This window comes from Bos javanicus, chromosome 17, assembly GCF_032452875.1.
Source record: "Bos javanicus breed banteng chromosome 17, ARS-OSU_banteng_1.0, whole genome shotgun sequence".
In the NCBI taxonomy this organism is placed as follows: Eukaryota; Metazoa; Chordata; class Mammalia; order Artiodactyla; family Bovidae; genus Bos; species Bos javanicus.
The window spans coordinates 63,149,637-63,169,309 of NC_083884.1; the positions used below are offsets into that span (position 1 = coordinate 63,149,637).

A 19,673-nucleotide genomic window follows, 5' to 3' on the forward strand; every position below is an offset into this window, starting at 1 on the left:
TTTGTGACCTTACAGACTGTAGCCCGATAGGCTCCTCTGTCCATGGGATTCTCCAGGCAAGAATACTGGAGTAGGGTGCCATTTCCTTCTCCAGGGGATCTTCCTGACCCGGGGTTCGAACCTGCATCTCCTGCATTGGCAGGCAAACTGTTTACCACTGAGCCACCAGGGAAGCCTGCTAAGTTGCACTGCCTGGATTCAAACACAGGTCTGACTCCTGGGCACTGCAGCATATGTGCCCAGAAACCCTGGTGTCAAAAAAAAAGGGTTCTGAGGTCAAACTCCGCATCCTAGATTCCCGTTTATAGAGATCCGCAGGCACACTCAGGTATATTAAAGGCTCTGAGAAGTCCTGCAATGAACAGTGTTTCCCAAACTTACATAATCAGGGGACCCCTGCCGGAACCCTCATAACATCTGGGGGCCATCATCCCCCAGAATGCAGTCTGGAAACCATCCTCCATTGTCCGCCGAGGCTGCTGAAGGCTTGTTACCTCATTTCACTCTCACATCCCCTTCTCCTGGACCTGGCCTGACCCAGGGGCGGCTGCATAGGTCTGCCTTGCTCTCATTTCTCGCAGCCCCTGCACAAGCCCTGGTCCAGGACCAACTGTGCTTGAGGGAGTGCGCTGCCTGCCTTCCCACCTGATCAAGAATCTCAAGCAGGCCCTGTAAGTCAGCTTCAGAAAGCACAGGGAGGTAGCCGCTTCTCCCCGCAACGGCCCGCTCTCAGCCCCTCCAGAGGAAGCGACGGGGCTCCTTACCCGACACACAAAGCACTCGGGGTGCCAGAGGGTGTTGAGGGCCGAGATGTAGTTCTCCAGGATGGCCCGGGCGCAGCCGCCACACTTGGGCGCAAACATGTCAAAGTAATCCTTGCGGCAGTAGGCCTTCCCGTCTTTCTCGTGGAACCCTGAGGGGCGGGGGTTGGGGGGCAGGTTAAGCTTCGGGGAGGGGCCACCCTGACTCAGCAAGGGCTCCCCCCGCACCACAGCCCACCTCCCCAAGGCTCAGTACCTTCAGGCCCGAAGAAGGCTCCACACTGGGCACAGAAGAAGTGCTCAGGGTGCCACGTCCGGTCGAGGGCTGTCACCACTTTCTGTGAAAGCCAAGCGTGCGGCCCCAGCTGAGCGGCTGGTGTGCGCGACAGACACCCCCCACCCCCAGCTGAGAGAGACCTGCAGGCCAGGGTGTCCTTCCCACTCCCCCTCCACCGGTCAAGGAAGGAGCTGACGCTCCCCAGATGGGGGTCTCTCCCAGCTGTGCTCTGAACACCACTGAGAATTCTGATTTACTGAAAAGGACGTGACATGCCAGACACGCTCTGTCTCCTGTAATCCTCACGGGCAGTTGAGGTCATACATTCTACTGGGCCACCCATCTTTTAAGTGTAGACATGGAGGCCCAGAGAGGCTAGGCATTTCCCTAAAGTTTCACAGCAGAAGAGCGAGGGAGCCCGCACTCTGCTCCACCTGTCCTCGGCAGAAGGGAGTGGGGGATGGCTGCATGATGGGCGTTAGGACCAGCCGTGCTTCAGGCTAGAGGGTGAATCCCAGTTTCCCGGCTGTGTGTGCTCGGGCCTGCGCGTGACCTCTCTGGGCCTCGCCTGGCCCCCACCCCTGCACCTGGGCACTCACATCCAGAATGGGCCCATTGCAGTAGTAGCAGCGCGGAGAGAAGAGGTTGTGATAGTCCTTTTCACAGTAGGGCTGTCCATCCCGCTCAAAGAAGTTCCGGGAGCCGATCTCTTCCTGGCAGTGGGTGCAGACGAAGTGCTCGGGGTGCCATGTCTTGCCCATGGCCGTCACCACCTGACGGAGGGGCGGGGGATGCGGTTCAGGACCCGGCCCTGCCCCTGCGCCGGGCACCCTGCCTCTCATGCCCCCCGGTAATGCCCCACCCCTCCTCATCACCTGTCCCGCGATCGGCTTTTTGCAGGCCCCGCAGACCCCCTTGGCGACCGTGGCGACCCCCAGTTTGTTCAGGTCAGACTGCAGGCTCCCCAGCATGCTGTCCAGCTGGCTCCCGGGCTTCGGGGGGCCCCCTGGGGGAGAGCTGCTCCCCGTCTTCCCCTGGGCCATAAACTGCAGAGACAGGGAAAGAGGGCAGGTCAGGACACCTGGGCCTTGGGGGCGGGGACTTGCTGCCGCACGAGGGCGTCTCTCCCTCCTGGACAGACAGGTTGAGGCGGGCGGAAGTGTAGCCCCTCCAGGGGCCTTGGAAGCCCTCAGGTGGGAACGGTCTCCACAACGCATCCGGGGGTCCCAGGGGCTCACGGTGGGCCTGACTGGGCCCCGGAACACAACACAAGCAGGACCTGCAGCCCCAGCCTCAGCACTGACCCCTCCCATGTCCTGCCCTTTGGGGCCACTCTGCCTGCCGTTCAGAGGCCAGCCAGCTGCCCAGCACAGCTCGCCATCTGCTCTCTGTTCCAGGTCCTGGATCTTAGGGGAGGAAACGAGAAGGATTGCTTTTATTTTTTTTAATTACAGAAGAAAGAATAAGAAAACTTGTCACTAGACCATGTCACAAAAGGGACTCCAGGATAAGATAAGAGAATGGATTTCCCCCCCCTACTGGCAGTAACCAAAATCAGGAGAAAAAGTCTACGGAAAAACCACCAGGAGAGAGAGGGGCCCAGGGAGAGATGAAGAGGAGAGAGAGGTGAGCCCACCAAAGGCACGGGACTGAGGGGCGGGGTGATGGGTCAGAGAGCCAGGGGGCCTTGCCAGGTACCAGACCTGGGGCTGCAGGGGACACAGGCTTGGTTTTCCTTCTGAGGACAGCATCCTCAAAGGGAGCCTGGGGCAGGACCGAGGGGCGGCTGACACCTCAGGGGAGGCAGTGAGCGTGGACATCGGGTGAAGCGAGGGTCCAGGGTCAAGGCCAAGGCCAAGGCAGGGCTGTGGTACCTCGCAGGTGCCTTGTGGTGGAGGCACAGGGCCAAGTGCAAGGACGGACATGATATCTTGGGGGTGGAGAGACAGAGCGCTGCGTGTGTGTGTGCGTGTGTGTGCGCGCGCGCGCGTGCGCGCGCAGAGTGGGGACGCCGCTGGAGCATAAGGACAGGCACAGGTGGGGCTGGGCCCCAGGAGGCCTGCCTGCATCGGGGGGAAGAGCGGATCCTCATCGGTCTGGCAGCCTATGGACCTCACGGAGCGGGGTGCAGCCACGCACGGGGCGGGGCCCTGCACGCCGACTCCCTGCGGCCCCGTCCCAGTGCTCTGGACCCCGGAGGGGCCGCAGGGGGTGGGCGGGCTGGGCAGGGGAGGAGAGCTGCTGGCTGAGGAGGCGTCTTTGCGGTGCTGGAGCAGAGGGCTGGGAGGAGGAAGAGGAGAAGGCAGAACAGAGAAGGTTCTCCGCAGGGGAATAGGAGAGCCGGGAGGGAAGACGACCTGGGAGGGAGAGAAGAGGGACAGAGGTGAGCACGGAGACGGTGGAGGAGACGGCAGCTCGGCGGGCGGGGGCTCCCAGGGCCCTCTCACTCTTGGCATCAGGGGTGAGGCCGGCCTCGCGAGGACGCAGGATGGCCCCCCTCGCCCGCCCCACCCCACCTGCCCTCTGGCCAGGGATGGGCAAGAACCAGAGGCCCTTTCCGCCCCGGCCCGGCCCAGGGGCATCTGCTCACTACCTTCTCCACCAGCTGCCCCCCAGCCCGCCTCCCACGCGGCTGCACAGTGATGACGACGCCCTCGGTCAGCCAGTCCTCAGTGGAGGCCCCTGCGGCCCCCGTGGCCTCCTCTGCCTCCGGCCGGATGCCCAGCCGACCCTGCAGCTCGGTGATGAGCCGCTCCTGGGACGGGGTTCTGCTTAGGGTGGCGGGGTCCAGCCGGCGGCGAGGGGAGGGCTCCCGGGACATGGGGTGAGCGTGGCCGGTCTCCCGGCTCCTCCTGATCACCGAGCGGATCTAGAGGGGAGGCACACTGTCACAGGCCACTCTGGGGTCAGCGGAGGCGGCTCAGTCCACACTCGGGGGTGGGGGTGGGGGGGGTGCCAGGAGGGGAGAGCAGAAGAACCCAACCATCAGAGATGAGCCGAGCAGAGCTAGAGCAGAGGCAGGGGGCCCTGACCTTGGGTAAGACCCTGAACTTCCAGGGCCTCAGCTTCTCCATCCTTTAAATGGGGTAATGGTATTTTTTTTTTCAATGGCTTTAAGGAGTTATTACAAGAATGATGTGAAAGAACGTTAAGTGGACATTCTCGAACGGGCTTGAGACTTTTCCTTCCTTTTTTTTGTTTCTTAATAGAAACAAAAAAAAATAGTCTTTTCTTCCAGTATATCCTTTAACCAGTTGTTTTTTTTCCCCTCGTTTATATAAGAAGGATTATAACCTACTTGTTTTTAGCAGTTTGGTTTCATTTTGTTGTCGCTTTTGAAAAGGGCCTAAAAATTTCAATCAAGCAAAAAGCAGATAATAACATGACGTCAGCCACAGCTCACTGGGGACGGCGTGCTATGTTCTTCCGAAGCACTTTTCAGGCATTGTTTCATTTAATCCTTTGGACAACCTTGGGGGAAATGGGTCTATTTTCCCTCATTTTAAAGATAAGAAGACTGAGGCTGGTGGCGGGGGGGTTGCCCAAGGTCACATGGGGCACGCGAGTTGGAAGCGTGGTTTGTATTCATTCACTTCTTGCTGGTTTCAAAGCCCATGCTTTTAACCATTCCACACACATCCCATCAGGATGTCAGGCGAAGCTCATCTAAAGGAAAAAGCCTTCATTGAGCAAGAGGCTGGCTGTCACTAGGAGATTCCGGGGGCCACGGAGCTCCGCTGGCCCCACAGAGCCCACTGCCCAGCGCTGGCCGTCAGGGTCTCAGGCCGCAGCCTCTTGTAACCGGCTGCCCAAGCAGACATGCGCAGACAGGGAGGCTGCATGCAGCCAGCCAGGCGGGGCCACGCCGAGCAGCCGGGCGAGTGCGCGCCTGCCTGGCTAGATGTGGAAATCCTCTCCGTGGTGCTGGGCGTGTCCACGGCCACAGCCCGTGGGAGTTCTGGCCGGTCCATCCTGGCCTCGGTGGTGACTTCGGTGGTGCCCTCTGGCCTCCTGGGGGTCTCAGGTCCCCAGGCTGGCCTGACCAGGCCACCTGCCAGGGGCGTCTCTCCACCTAGCTGCTCGTCCTCAACGGGGGTGTGGCGGCCGCTCTCCGGCGCCCCTGGCTCTGGCCTTGCCCTCTCCTGACATCCACGTTCCTCCGTGAGGCTCCAGGTATCGGGGAAGACGGCCTGACGGTCCACGGCCACGACGGCCGGCTCGGTGACCTCCTGGAAGTTGGGAGCAGCTCCCTGCGGGGGCTCAGGCTTGAGCACCCCCAGAGCCCACGGCCCCTGCCAAGTGGCAGCCACCGCCTCTTCCGGGTGCAAAGCGTTGGCCAATGGCGCTTGGGGGGCCCCAGGATCCTGGGGACCTGTGCCCCCAGGGTAGGGTAGAATGTGGCCAGGAGGCACCCTGCAGAGCTCCTCAACCAGGTCTGGTGGGTCCCTCCAAACGTGAGCCTGGCTCTCTACACTCAGCAGCCCTGGCCAACCCTCTGTGGAGGGAAACCTTGAGTTGGGGGTGTCAGGCATCACCCCAAAGCCAGCCAAATCGAGCTGGCCGGGGGCCACGTTGTCCTTGGCGCAGAGGACGCCCAGGGTGTGGCTGTGGCCTTGAGGGGAGGGCTTCCGAGGGGGTGGCAGGCCTCCAGAGGACCCGGCAGGAGGCGGAGGGGAGAGGCTGTGGTGTGAGGATGGAGCTGAGCCGGGCGGCAGCCCCGAGGAGCTCAAGGCCACAGCAGAGGAGGAGCTGGTCTGGAGGAGGAGAAAGACAAGAGACAGGGGGGAGGAGAGAGACGGGAAAGGTGAGGAGGGACACACACTGGGGGGCAGACCGGGCCTCAGGGCTCTGACAGCCCCAGCTACACTGACCAGACCATCTGCGCTGACCAGACCAAGATGGCAGCAAAGCTGAAGCAGAACAACTGGTTCTGGAAGAAGACTCAGCCCCTAGAAGGGTTTTCCTGGGCTCCACCTCCCTGGTTCCCATCTACGTTCCCCATCCAGGGAGCCCGGGTCCGACTCCTGGTGGGGGAGCCAGATCCCACATGCCGCAACTGAAGACCCCACATGTTGCACCTGGGATCCAGCGTAGCCAAATAAAGATTGTCTTTTTTGAAAAAAAAAAAAAAGAACCCAGGCAGCAGAAAGCAGCCTCTGACCCACGCCTGTGGGGCTCCTAGTCCAAGTAGGGACGAGAGAGAAGAGATTAAAATGGGGTGGACCGGGGGAGGTCAGCCCAGACATGATTAGGAGACAGGCAGCTGCAGGCAGCTCCCGGCTCTGTCTCTCCCTGGTGATCCCAGGTCTCCTACATCCCCCCGAAACCTCGCTCCTGGGGCTCAATGAGAACCAGCACAGCTTCTCAAGGGAGTCTAAAGGGAATCTCAAGGGGGTTTGAAAGCGACAAAGTGTAAAGGGCGCTGGGGCGCGGTTCCCGCCTGAGACCAGTGTACACGCTCCTGACTGTGGCCACTCAGGAGGTTCACACGTGCAGGCCACTGCCCCGCCCCAGGTGAAGCCTCAGAGGCTCAGAGGTGCCCCTGGGGCCCAGAGCTGGTGCCCCTCCTCCAGTTCCCTAACCATGCTCCCCCAACCATGGGAAGGGTGGAGTCAGTAACGGTCAGGAACTGGAGTTCAGTCACTATCAGGACCCACCGAGGCACTGCCTCCTCTACACAAGCAGGTGGTGGGTAGGGGACAGGGCACCTCTGGCAGGTGTGCCCAAGAGCCTGATAGATGAGGTTTCCCAGACAAGAGCCTGTGGGCCTCGGAGGTCCATGGAGGCTGGAAGGAGGCCGGCGAAGGAGCCAGAAGCAGAAAAGAAAGAGGACACGCTGGGGACGCCAGCCAGCGTGGGAGATGGGGCTCCGGGACAAATGACCTCTGGGTGAAGGATCCCACCCGCCAGCGGAGCCCGCCCTCCCCCGCCAAGAGCAGCCACCAACACTGGGCCCTTTGTCCCAGCCTCCTGATCCTTGCCTGGGTGGTGGGGAGCCGGGAGCACCCAGGCAGGAAGGAATGTCCTGCTGAGCATGTCCCCAGCCTTCACAGGCTGCTGGATGCCCCTGTGTCCCAGGCTCGGGGCGAGGCACCCAAACCCTGAGTGGCCAAGTCCCAGCCACTCACACTGGGGTATGGGAGGGGAAAACTGGGGGCTTCTGAGCAGGCAGGGCAGGGGAAAGAGCAGGGGTGGGGGGACCTTAGGGCACCTTAAAATCCGACAGCGAGGCCATCAACTCGTCCAGCTCCCTGGTGGCGGAGGAGGCTGAGATGCGCGTCTGCTGCTGACTGGAGGTGACTCGCTGGGGACTGCTCATCTCTCCCTGGTTCACAGTGATGGTGGGGCTGCGGACAGGCAAGGAGGCATCAGCAGGGACCCCTGGGGCCAGCCTGAGCGCCCCCAGCATGGCCCGGCCCTCCCCTCCCCAGGGGAGGGTCAACACTTCGGCTCCGACACTGGGACCCAGCCGCCACCCAACCCCGGGGAAGCCCACCAGCTCCCAGTCTCTCCTGGGGACATGTTGCTGGTGGGTGGGGGGGCAATGCTGTTGGCCAGGGGGACAGAGCGCCAAGCGGAGCTTACGGGGGAGAGGAGAAGGCAGCTCACATGGCACCTTTCCCAGAAGCCCAAGCCCAAGCCCAAGCCTGCCTGTGCAACAAGCCCCGGCATCCTGTGTGGCCTCCACGACACTAGACGCACACGCAAGGCTGCTGCAGCCATGCAGAAAAACAGAGAAGAGCTGACCCTGGGGAGGCGCTTACCATGTGGACTCGGTAACGTGTTCTAAGGGTCTTATCAGGTCTCAGCCCACTGAGGTGGGTGGTCTCATCCCCACGACCTCACTTCCCCTTATTCCCTTCTACAGATGGGAAAACGAAGGCTTGAAAGACGACACTCCCAAAGTGCAGAGCTAAGATGTGGCCCCGACTGCGTGGCTCTGAAGCCTACACTGGGGGACTTCCCTGGGGGTCCACTTCAGGGGCCACGGGGTCCAGCCCTGGTCGGGGAACTAAGATCCCACAAGCCACATGTGTAGCTGGAAACAAATAAAAAGCCTGCACTGACAGCCGCTGGGCTGGGGTGCCCTCGGTGCGCCCAGCGTCTGTCCTCCGTGAGGGATGGTGGCTCACTGCCGTCCCCCAGGGCCTGGTGCAGGGCCCGGCAAACAGCAGGAACTTCAGGGTGACACCAGGGATGAGCACAGGATGGGCTGAGCGAGACTGAGACCCTCCCCGGCCCGGGAGGGCCCCCTGGAGACTCACACGGGGCTGGGCACGGAGCTCTCCAGCTCATCCAAGAGGTTCTCCACGCTGGGCCGCAAGTCCTCCAGGCCCCGGCCACCGTTCCGTTTGGGCTTCTCTTTGGTCAGCGCTCCAGCTTTGCCCCCTAGCAGGCTGTTATTCTCTGGGACGCCATAGTGGGTGCTCAGAGCCCCCGGCAGTGGTGGGCTGGAGTTGGCCTCATCTTGGGAGAAGGAAAGAGAAGAGCCGCTCAGCCCTGAGCCCCGCAGGGACCCAAGACCAGCAGAAGGGGTTGGAGCAGGGGCGGAGTGGGGGACCCCTGGCCCAGTCCTACCTGCGGGGAAGCCTGGGGGGTTATGCTGCACGGCGTTCAGCTCCAGCAGCAGGCGGTCGAGCTCGGAGAGGTTGCTGCCCAAGGAGGAGCTCATGACGGTGGGCGAAGGCTCAGCTGACTTCTGCTTGTTGGGGAAGCTTCAAGAAGCAAAGGGAAGGCTGTGGTGAGAAAAGCTCCTCAAATCCTCCAGGAGAACCAGGAGGGGGCGGGGGGGTGGGGTGAGAATCCGACGTCTCCAGCAGCCAAGGACAAAGTGTGGGGAAGGGATGTGGCGAGAGGAGAGAAGAAAGGAAGTGTTGCTTCAGTTCCTGAACCTTCCTCCATGCAGGGCGGTGTGACACCCAGCCCAGTGGCTGCATGGGGATGGCAGATAAGGCCACACCGGGCCTTCCGCAGTAACCCGAGGACCCAAGGAGGAACCCCCGCCCCCCTCCAGCGCCCTGGCGCAGCCTCGGCTGACTCAGCCCAGCATGTGTGGGATCCCCGGGTCAGGGGAGGGGCTGGCACCTGTACACGTGGTCTTCCTCGCCGGCTCGGGGACACGGGGGCCCGCCGCCGTCCTGGGGGTTGGAGGCACTGGAAGTCTTGGCACTGGAGCCGTACACGGGGGATGAGGACTGAGGCTGTGGGGAGGACGGTGCTCAGGGCCTCCCCGAGGGGCGGGGGTGGGTGGAGAAGGAACAGCCCGCATCACCCCCGGGGGCCTCCCGCTCACGGCCAGCCTCACCAGGGAGTTTCCACACTCTGGCCAGGAGACAGGTGATTAACGCTTGGTCACTGTCCCTTCACGTGGCATCCGGTGGGGAGGGCCAGACGCTTCCTGCCTCTGCCGCGCCTCCCCCCCAACTTCCTGGGCTCCCCAAGCCCCTGCCAGACCCGCTCCACTGGCCCCAAAGCTGACTTCTGAGTCCTCCCCATCCCCCACCTTACCTGCTGGTGGGTGAATCGGGAGGTGCTGGGTGGCCAGGGGTCTAAGGGGTCAAGGACCGAGCCATTGAGGGCCTCGCTGGATGGGGGCGGTGGGACGGGGGGCACGGCAATCTCCTGGTACGTGTGGTTCCCAGTCGGGTAGGAGTAGGGGGTCTCCTCAGACAAGAACACAGGCCGCTTGGAGATGTGGGAGGTCGTGGACTCCAGGTCCGCCAGCAGGGCGTCTGCAGAGAGTGGGCGGGGAATGGGTGAGGGAGAGGGGTCCTGGGAACTCAGCCTCCAGGGCCGGCACCCTTCAGGCCTGCACCTGAGAGTTGATGAGCAACTTCTGAGCTCCGGCCCCACCCATGGGAGAAAAGACCGGCCCTGGGGCAGAAAGGTGCCAGCCCGGACCAGCCTGGCCAGGTGTGCGCCCAGAGCTCAGCTCCCGGCCAAGGAGGAGGTGCTCTGGGGGCTCTGGGGCCGCCCCCCCGGGGCTCTCCTACCTCTGGGAGCCAGGCACCGGCGCTCCCTCCCCGACAGGACTGTGCGGCTGGCTGGCCGGGAGTCAGAAATGCCTGCCTGACTCCGCAGGGCAAGGCAGACAGACCAGGCGGGAGGGGCCCCACGTCACAGGGAGGGGCCAGGTCCCCCCCAGGAGCTTAAGCCAGCTCAGCCCGCAGCCTGGAGGGGTGGTACCTGCCTTCCTGACCAGGTAGAAGCCCATCAGGCTCCAAGCTCCTCCCTAGTCTCAGGGCTACTGGGGAGGTGGGGGCCGGGACGAGGCTGGCATGCTGCTCCCTACCCCCTCGGCAGAGAGGGGCAGGCTGGACTGCTCTGTAGGCTGTTTCTGCAGAAGCCTGGCAGGCAGCCTGGCCCCAGAGGCTCCAGGGCCCCACTACTCTGCTTTTAACAGCAGCTAGGGAGCCGGATCGGCCTTGAGTGCGAGCTTCCATTACCCAGGCACCGGGCAACCAACAGGGGGGGCTCTGCATCTCCCCAGTCCTCAGACAAGAAGGGTACAGCTGGGGGAGGGGGTGGGGGCAGGAACTGCTGATCCTCCCCTCCTGAGACCCTCAGCTGCCCTAGCCCGGCCGACATGCCATGCCCTCACTCATGCCCTGCTCTGTGCTCACCAACCAGCTCACTCTCACCCCAGTGCTGACCCATTGGGGTCGGGGCCTGGTGATAACCATCCTCAGAAAGCAATGGCTGGCTCACAGCCCTTTACTAGTAATGGGCCCAGTGCTCGGCACACTGTATCCATGGTCTCCATTAACCCTTCTAATGAGGCTGGAATTCCCACCCTCCCTTTACAGATGGGAAACTGACTTCAAGAGGTGATAGGACTGCTCCCCGCCCACCGCCGCCATACCAAAGTCCAGTGCGTCACAGGAACGACTCCTCGGAGGCCCCCCAAAAAACCCAAAACTCTGCCCTGCAAGAGGCTGCGGTGATCACAAGATGATGCCGGGTTTCAATGGCACAGCTTCCTGAATGACAGGGCCCAAGCTCCAGGGCTGCCAGTCTGGTCCTTCCTGGTGACCCAGTCTCCAAACCCTACCCCTGCTCAGAGGCAGTGAGAAGGAATCAAGGGCCACACCCAGGGCCCCAGTCTGCGGGCCCACACCGCCTCCCAGCTGCCTGCCCTGATCTCTGACACCCAAGGCTGGCCTGGCCCCACCTACCCCAGGCTCCTAGCCCTGCTGATCAGAAGCTTGTTCCAAGGAAGGTCAGGTCCTGCAGGTCCCCCTCCCCCTCGAGGTCCTTTGGAAGACGTCTGACTTCCTGTCTGTAGCAAACCGGAACTAGAGGGAGTCTGCGTGTGTCTAGGTAACAGAGGAAAAGGAACTAGCCTCCAGGGCCAATCCCAGTGGCCTCTCCACGGCCACACCTGCTGCCTTGGCTCCATAAGGCATCCTGGCTTCCTCTGTGCCCAAGCCGGCAGGGCGGGGCGGATCCCTCCTTCTCCACCACGGACAGAGCCAGCCCCCTAGAGCTGACAACAAGTGCAAGTCCAGTAAGGGTAACGGGAGCAGCTGCCATGCTGGAAGGCCCGCCGCGTGCTGGGAGTGCCACCTGGGTCACCACTTTTGCTCCTCACAACACCACTAGTGCGGATGGCAAAACTGAGGCTCAGAGAGGTAGAGGCACATGCCTGCGCCACCTGAGCTGACCGAAGGGACGCCACTCGGACCTGAACGCGGTCTCTTGGGCTCCACTCAATCAAAGACAGATGGTGAACCTTCCCTGTCAAAGCTTCTGAGCTAGGGACACTGCCGCCCCTGCACCAAACGCCGTCCCCCGCCTTGTTCATGAGCTGACTCCAAGTCTGGCTGATTGGCTTATGATTTAAACAGACTCTTTTCAACACAGCTACATCTGTGGGCCGGAAGGCACAGTCCTGGGGGATCGAGACGGAAGAGCACAGGTTGTGGAGTCAAGCCAGACCTGAGGTCAGTCCCAGCGCCTCTGTCTACCCTACCCATGGCCATAGGGCAGATCACCTGGCCCCCACCTGACGGCACTGGTGCGAGGTTTACATGGGAGAGCAGATGATACAGGACATGGGAGGGGGCTGCAAACATCACATGTCATTTGCTTCAGAAATACAGGAGAAAAAAAAAAGATTTTCCTCCAAGGAAGCCAGGTGAGGGTGCCAAGTGCTGACTCCTCCTTCTAAGTCCTCTCTGGGTAGGATCTGGGCAGGACAAGAAAAGGGTGACCTTGAAGAGAGAAGAGCAAAGTAATAAAGTAACACTCAAAGTGAAACGTCTGGATGTCCGAGAGAAGAGCCCCGTCGCTGTCGAAACTCCTGTCTGAGGGAGGGATGGGACCCGTGTGGCTGCCAATTCCACCAAACCCCCCACAGGTGCCTCAAGGAAGACCAGGGAACACAGAAGGCGTGGGGGGTACTCTCTGGCCTCTACTTTGCGTTCCTGGGGCTGCTATCTCCCCAGAGGCTGCACAAGGGTGCCGGGCCAAAGTCTTCTTGCAGGCTCAGCAAACTCCTCTCTTGCCTGAATAAACAGAGGAGGCAGGTGGAGGACGGAACAAGGGAGTCCGCCTGCAGGCAGCGGCCCAAGGTGTCTGGGCTGGGGGGTCCCCAGTTTTCAGCTAGAGTTACTGCCTGGTGCCAGCTCTGGATCCCCTAGGGGCAGGCTCAGAGACTGCTTAGCATATGCCCCGGAGAGGGTGTCTGAGAAGACACCCTCCCACGTTTGCAGGCTGCCTTTCATCCACACAGAGGCGGCATCTGAAGCAGTTCAGGCTGAGGAAGGCCTCAAACTCCACTAAGCTTCTGGGTCCAGGCCTGAGCACTCTGGGACAAGTCAGAGCCACCAGGAGGGCCCCGGTCACCCTGGGGAAGGAGATCTCTCGGGGGCTTTCCAGTCTCCTTCTGGAGGAAACCACCCCAGATTCTGCAGACGCTTTGCCTCGAGGACCAGCTGATTCAGGCTCTGGCACTTCCATCCAAGGAGAGGGTCTCTGGGTACATGTGTACAGGGTCTCTGAGTCTCTCCTTTTGACACTGTGGGTGGAGGGTGTTAACGCTAAGTCTCCAGCCCACCAGAGGCAAAGGCCAGCCAGCGGCGCCCTGGCTGGGAGGGGTGTGCACTGTCCCCCACTGCCCGCCAGGGGGCGCTAGTCGCCCGTCGGCTCTCCACGGCCGGGAGTAACCGAAGGTAACCACGCTGCAATCACGGAATTTTAGAGCCAGGGGAAGACCCGGGAGCCCCTGGCCGGCCACAGGAACACCGGCAAAGTTTCAATGCCAGAAAGGCCTAACTGAGCTTTCAGGACGGAGCAGGCTGCGAGGAAGGGCACAACGGGCCCGGGTGCCAAGCCTGCAAGCACATATATCACTTGAAGGCGAGACTCAAAAGTGCCGCAAGAGCCCGCAGGAACCCGAGAGAGACAGGCACAAGCCCTGGCTTCCAGGGCCCGGTGGCTGCACCTAAGCAGCAGCTCAGAGAGGTGGTGGCTTCGGCTGAGAGCTGCCCAGGTGTAGGGAGGTATCTGGTGGGCACAGCGCACCAGGGCCAGGCCAAGGTGACAGGCCCTTCTCCCAGCTGGCTGCAGTAACCACCCGCTGAGCACAATCCTCAGGACAGAGTGGGAGCCCCTGGGTCTGCCGCCCTGAGAGGGTTAACACTCAGGTGTCCAGGCTCTCTGCCCTGGGAGGGAGGAGACCCAGGGGCCGGTCTGCCTGCATTCCAGGGCCACTCACATTCCCAAACCAGCTCAGACACGTGGGGATGACGGGAGGGGGACTCCGGGATGGGAGGACCCCCTGATGCCCCCAACATAGGGGATCTCTCCCCCAGGCTGCAGCTCCTGGGGCCTGAGCTGACCCAATAAGAAGTTAAAGAAAAGCCATTAACCAGCTCCACCCCCAACTGGAGTCTAAAGACAAGCCAGGCCTCTTTCGAAAGCCTGCCTTCCTCCTACCCAAGCTTGGCCACTTCTTAGAATGCGATAACGACTATCAAGATCAGAGGCCTAGAGCTGGCCAGACGCCAGAGAGAGTGAGATAAAAGGCCGGCCGTGATCCCTCAAGGTGGGGGCGGAGGGTGGAGGCAGGGTGGGGGGAGCCCAGCACAATGTCATTCCCCCCATCCTAGGCTCTGAGGACTCTAGGTGTTTGAATTCACACGGTGGGATGGTTCTGAGTCACACAGACTCTGCTGCATGGCCGAGTTGCTCGGCCAGGCCAAGCTGCTTGGCCAGGCCAAGCTGCTTAACTGCTCCTGTGCCTCAGTTTTCTTGTCTGTCCAATGGGAGTTTCACCGTCTGATTCACAGGAGTAAGGACTACAGGACAGAGTGGATATAAAGTGCCCGCTTTAGCACAGTCTCTGGGATGGGCGGGCGGGCGGACACACACACACACACACTCTCGGTAAATGAGCTCCTGCCCACAGGGATGGTTAGGCCTGGATGAGAAGGAGAAAAGCGCTTCCCCACCCTGGCCCACTCCTGAAGGGAAAGGATGCTGCAATCTCAGATCAGCAGTGAGGGACACCGTTCAGGGGGTGGAAAACAAAGTCGCGACAGGAGAAGCCACCCCAGCGGGTCTTCATATTGGGGCAGGTTCATGGGGGCATCATCGCATCCCAGAGTTCACAGGCCACCCCCTAGCTAGGCCCCACCCACCAACGCTAGGCCAACTTAAAAGAGGTGGGGTCCTTTGGCCACCAGAAAGACCCCACCTCGACGTGCCTTGTATTCTCAAGGCCTGGCCGAGGAGGGGCCCACAACAGGAACAAGATCTTTCCAAGACTGGGCTCACCCACCTTCTTTCTGCAGGCCACTTTAACTCAGCTTCCATGGCCCAGGCAGGTATCTCCTTAGGAGCTGAGAAGCCGAGGGAGGGTAGAGTGGATCCTGCCCCGAGAGCTCCGGTACAGGCTGTCCCAGTGGCCCAGGGCCAGCCGTCCCTCCCCGCCATTTATGGTGAGACCCAGCCTCTCACACAGACAGCAAGTCCCTTCCCCTCTGGACCTGGAGAGGCCCGGCCTTCCGGCCTGCCCACCCTGCTGGGCTCAGAACGCCGGGCGAGAGGTTTCCACCCCTGCTGACCACTGGGGCAGCCTTGGTCACCTCGAGGGTCCGAGGAGAAGCTGCCCGAGCTCAGGATGCAAGCAGGGAGCAGGGCTCAGCCCTGCCTAAGGAAGGGGCCGCATTAACAGCAGGGCCGGCTCCCCTCCATGGGGATGGTCTCTCGGCCCCCTCTGCTGAGACTTCCAGATTAGGAAGGCTAGCCGCAGGAGGGCGGGTCTCCCCTCCCCCAGCCCCAAGCACATGAGCAGTAGGGGCAGAGGTAATCTAATCCACAGCGGCGGGGCACTTTTGCTCGCTGAGTAACTCCCCAGGAATGGGGAGCTGGGTATATTTATCCTGATAACTGTCCTGGGAGGACAGGCAGATCTGGGACTAGGAAGGGCCAGTCCGACCATTTCAGCCAGGTCCGCTCTGTACCGCCCAGCCCCAGCAAGCCTGGGCTAGGACCTGACTAGGAACTTGGTCTCTCAGAGGCGCCTTCCCCTGCCGATCTGGGTTCTGGGTTCTTGTCAACCAACGGCCTCCTCTCCAAGAAATTAAGCTCTGGGTGCCCTATCCCCAGCAGCTAGCATGAAGGGTTGAAAGACAGCGGGACAGTGAGGAGGAAGAAGATGGAGAAGAAGCCGTGAGCCAGAGAAAGCAGTGGGCCCAGCCTGCCAGGTACCCGTCACTGAGTCGGCCTAAAATAAGCAGACCCAATTGGCTCCCACGCCAGACTGCAAGCTCCGAGGAGGAGGAGACAACACAATCTCGGGTGAGATTTAGAGAGAACTTTCCTGGAGTTCTTCAGAGTTTGTCTAAATCCAAGGTACTGCTATTATCTGAATCCCAGACAGGGAAACTGTGCTCCCTAAGGGGCCAGGAGGAGAAACAATCAATACTGGAGTGTCATTTAAATATTTAATAGCTGTGCCTGGAGGTTATGAAGACTCAGCCACCGCTCCCCTCCGCTGACTCATGCCTCACTCAACAGGAACTGCCATTTTCCTCTGGGCCCTGCAGGAAGTGTGGGCTGGGGGTGACACACAGGAAACCCTGGGCGTAGGCCAGAGTCTTCCAGGCTGCTGCCCCGAGAGGTGGGCGGCGGCCCTGTGGAGAAGGCCGCTCTTCCCTGGGCTTTCCACCTGCCTCGGAGAACAGTTTCCCGCCTGCCCTTCCTTGCAGGGACTGATATAACGAGAGTACGCCAGCAGGCAGGCCGACTCTTGGCTGGGTGCCTGGGTGGCGCCCAAGGTCACCGAGCACAGGTAATCAGAGACACGAGAGAATAAAGGCGCAAAGGCAAATCCAGGGGCCACCCCAAGCTCCAGGCAGAAGCCAACCGAGCCAGGCCCCGTCTGCACCAGGCACCCAAGCAGAGCACCCCTCAGGGACCCGGCCCTGGGGGGGCCACCATGCTTCCCCATCTGAGGGGGCTCCAGCAGGCTGAGTAGCAACAGGTGGCGAGGCCGCCCAGGTACACACTGCACATCTCCACCACCCACAACGGGCACAGCAGCAGGTCCAGGCTGCCTGGACGGCCAAGTCTCGTTTTTGTTGTAAATAACTCATCTCTGGGTCCAGCACCAGCTGGCCCCGCCCTCCCCCAGAGGGGCCCAACCCCGTGGACACATTTCATTGGTCAGATTTCATCCACCTCCTCAGGTGCCCCGGGACTCTGGACTTTTCTAAAGTCACATCTAGGGTCCGACTCCAGGCCCACCCCGTGATTTCTTCAAAGGGTGACATGCGGATTTACATACAACTAGTGAGACAGACAGCCTCGGACCTTGGAAGCTCAGAGGCCAGGGTTTTTCTCAGCTATTTCACAGCCAGGCCATCCACCCCTGCAATCTGGGCTCTTCAAGGCAAGTCGGGCTGCTGCAGAGCAGGGCGGCTCCGGGGGCCTCCCACCCCTGCTGATCATCAACAGAGGTTAGGAGGGGCTCTGCAGTGAGTCATCCGCCCTACAGAGACCCAAACAGAAAGTTCAAAAGTTTGCCTGTGTTCCAGGAACGAGCTGCAGTCTTTTCCCGATGTTTGTGGATTTCGTAGCACTAGTTACCCACTCTAGGCCAGTCAAGTTCTGACTGACAAACACGGCTCACGGAGGCCCCCAGCACAGGTCCCTGCTTCCCCATCTCTGGAAGCTGGGCCACTTCCCAGCCTTTCCCTGTTCTCCTGTAGCACCTGTGATAGCCTGCAGGTCCTTTCCCAACTCCCCACATGTCACTACCAAGTACCATCAGTTCTTCCTTCATTGGGCCTCTCCCCTTTTTTTTCCCCCCCCACTTTTTGGCTGCAACTCAGGGCATGCAGGATTGTAGTTCCCTGACCAGGGATCGAACCCACGCCTCCTGCATTGGAAGGCAGATTCTTAACCACTGGAACACTAGGGAAGCCCCCCTCTTCCCTTTACTTGCCTCCCTTTCTTTTTATCACAGGAAGCCAATCATTTAAGACTGGCAACCAAATCCATGCTCAGCCCTTTCTCGAACTCACCGGCAACCCCCTGCCCTGCATTCCCCGACTCTAACCCTTGCAGAAGAGGCCAGCATGTGAACTTCTTGATAATCCCACCCTTGCGTATGCATCCACTAGACAGCTCGCCCTCTGAGGGCAGGAACCTCCTTTCTGCTCCGCAGATCCACAGCACATGGCCCTTCGTGAGCCTCTCGGGTGGTAACTAAGTGTGTGTCAAGCAAGGGGGACTCACGGTGCCCAGCCACTGATGACCCTCTCTGCCTGCAGGGTGAGATCGGAACCCCCAGGGCTGGCATTCTGGCCTTGAGCCTCTTAGAATACAGTCCCGATCAGCCTTTACCTCCTCCTCGGCCTGCTCACCGCCACCTGCCTCTGCAGCCAAACTGGGCCCCTCTTCCATCTCCCCATCCGTGTGCCTTTATTCACAATACTGAACATATACCCCCACCGCCACCACCCACAGGGATGTCCATACCCCCAGGGGGCACGTGGAGGCCCAGGATACAGGAGCCAGCTGGGGGTAAACCCGGAACACCTTCTCAGGATCAAACTGACTCAGGAGCAGAAACTGAGACCACTGCCTTGAATTAAAGGGCCACTGTACAGTGGATAGGAATCTGCCTGCCGATGCAGAGGACATGGGTTCAATCCCTGGGCCGAGAAGATTCCACGTGCCTCGGAGCAACTCAGCCCTCATGCCACGATTACTGAGCCCACGTGCTGCAACTACTGAAGCCCATGTGCCCAGAGCCCGTGCTCCGCAACAAGAGACGCCACTGCCACAAGAAGCCCACACACCGCAACCAAGAGCTGTCCCCACTCGCGCAATAAGAGAAAGCCTGTGCACACAGCAGTGAAGACCCTGTGCGACCAACATATAAATTAAACTGCTAGAAAAGGCTACTCTTCCAGAGTCCGATGCCGATGGACCATGAGATTAAAAACTGAGGTGTCAAAGCGCCCTTCTGCACGTGCTCGTGCTGAGGGCTCAGGAGACATTTAAGCAGCCCGTGGAGTCATCCTGTCTAAACCATAGACGTGGCTGCCCACGGGGTGCTGGGAGCTGGGCTGCTGACCACACAGCTCTCTGAAGCCCCCTCCTGGCATCCCAGCCCACATGGCAGTGTGGCTCAGTGGACAGAATGGGCCTCCAAGTACAGAGGGGCAGCGGAGGGGCACGTTCAAATCCACAGCGCTCTCAGCCTGCTCCCAGTGGCAATTCTGGGTTTTAGTTGCTCAGACACCTCACAGAGTGCAGGGTAAGGAATCAATGAAATCAATCAGTATACGAAAGCCACCCACAGGGGGAGAACCTCCTGGGCGTCCCGCTGGGACAGGAGGAGACACTCAGGAAAGAAACCCCCGCTGGGACAGGAGGAGACACTAAGGAAAGAAACTCGAGGCCCCGCTCTGAGGACGGACGGGAGGGGACGAGGCGGAGCCGGGGACTGTGGCCAGGAATCCCGGGAGCTGTGACAGGTCTGTCACTGACTTGGGCCTCCTTGCCGAGCAAAACCACTGACCTCATCCCTCCGTGCCTCGGGTTCATTCCAAGTCCTCCTCGGAGAACATCAGCTGAGCCCAGGAGCCTCCGACTCACTCCCGGGCAAGGACAGAGGTCCCGGGGGAGAAGCTTCAGAGCTTCGCGGCCCCGCCCCCAGGCTGCTGCGGGCTGAAAGCCCTGTGACTTTGAACCTGGAACTGGGACAACTGGAGGAGCCCAGGGCAGGGCGGCCCCTTCCCCTGCCACCGAGGCTCAAAGCCTGCCGAGTGCCCCGAGGGAACCCAAAGCCAGGGCTGCCCCCAGGCACGGGCAGAGGACGGAGCAGGACAAGGAGCCGCGGAGACATCTGAGGAGTACAGCAGGCGGCCTGGCGGAGTCGCCACCCCCTCGGGGACAGCTCTGCCTGGCCACAGAGCTCACCCTCAGTCTTGCTGTAACACCCCACCGGGAGGGGAACAGCGCAGTCAGCTGTCCCTCCTTCTGCCTGTAACCACTCTCCGAAGTGCCCGTCTCCAGTGCCCCTGAAGCCATCCAAGAAGCCTGGCCACTGAGGTGCCCCTCCACCCCCACCCCTGCTGGAGCCTGTGCTCTGGGCCTCCCTTCTTGTCTCTCCCTCC

General features: G+C 61.0%; 1 protein-coding gene across 5 annotated transcripts in view; it reads right to left on the bottom strand.

Annotated features, from left to right (window-relative positions):
* PXN (paxillin) overlaps positions 1 to 19,673 on the bottom strand; it is a 43,187-nt gene that overhangs the window by 2,466 nt on the left and 21,048 nt on the right. For 2 of the 5 annotated variants that reach the window (XM_061385001.1, XM_061385002.1), the window contains exons 2-14: positions 9,547 to 9,770; positions 9,124 to 9,239; positions 8,617 to 8,753; positions 8,304 to 8,505; positions 7,250 to 7,385; positions 4,932 to 5,792; positions 3,632 to 3,907; positions 3,102 to 3,395; positions 2,343 to 2,444; positions 1,914 to 2,084; positions 1,638 to 1,811; positions 1,018 to 1,099; positions 765 to 913 (exon numbers count right to left, since the gene is read on the bottom strand). In XM_061385001.1, the coding sequence (XP_061240985.1) occupies positions 765 to 913; positions 1,018 to 1,099; positions 1,638 to 1,811; positions 1,914 to 2,084; positions 2,343 to 2,444; positions 3,102 to 3,395; positions 3,632 to 3,907; positions 4,932 to 5,792; positions 7,250 to 7,385; positions 8,304 to 8,505; positions 8,617 to 8,753; positions 9,124 to 9,239; positions 9,547 to 9,770 (2,924 nt within the window). Of the gene's footprint in view, positions 1 to 764; positions 914 to 1,017; positions 1,100 to 1,637; positions 1,812 to 1,913; positions 2,085 to 2,342; positions 2,445 to 3,101; positions 3,396 to 3,631; positions 3,908 to 4,931; positions 5,793 to 7,249; positions 7,386 to 8,303; positions 8,506 to 8,616; positions 8,754 to 9,123; positions 9,240 to 9,546; positions 9,771 to 10,031; positions 10,130 to 19,673 lie in introns of those variants that run through there. The other 3 variants (XM_061385004.1, XM_061385003.1, XM_061385006.1) reach the window with 3 other exon arrangements.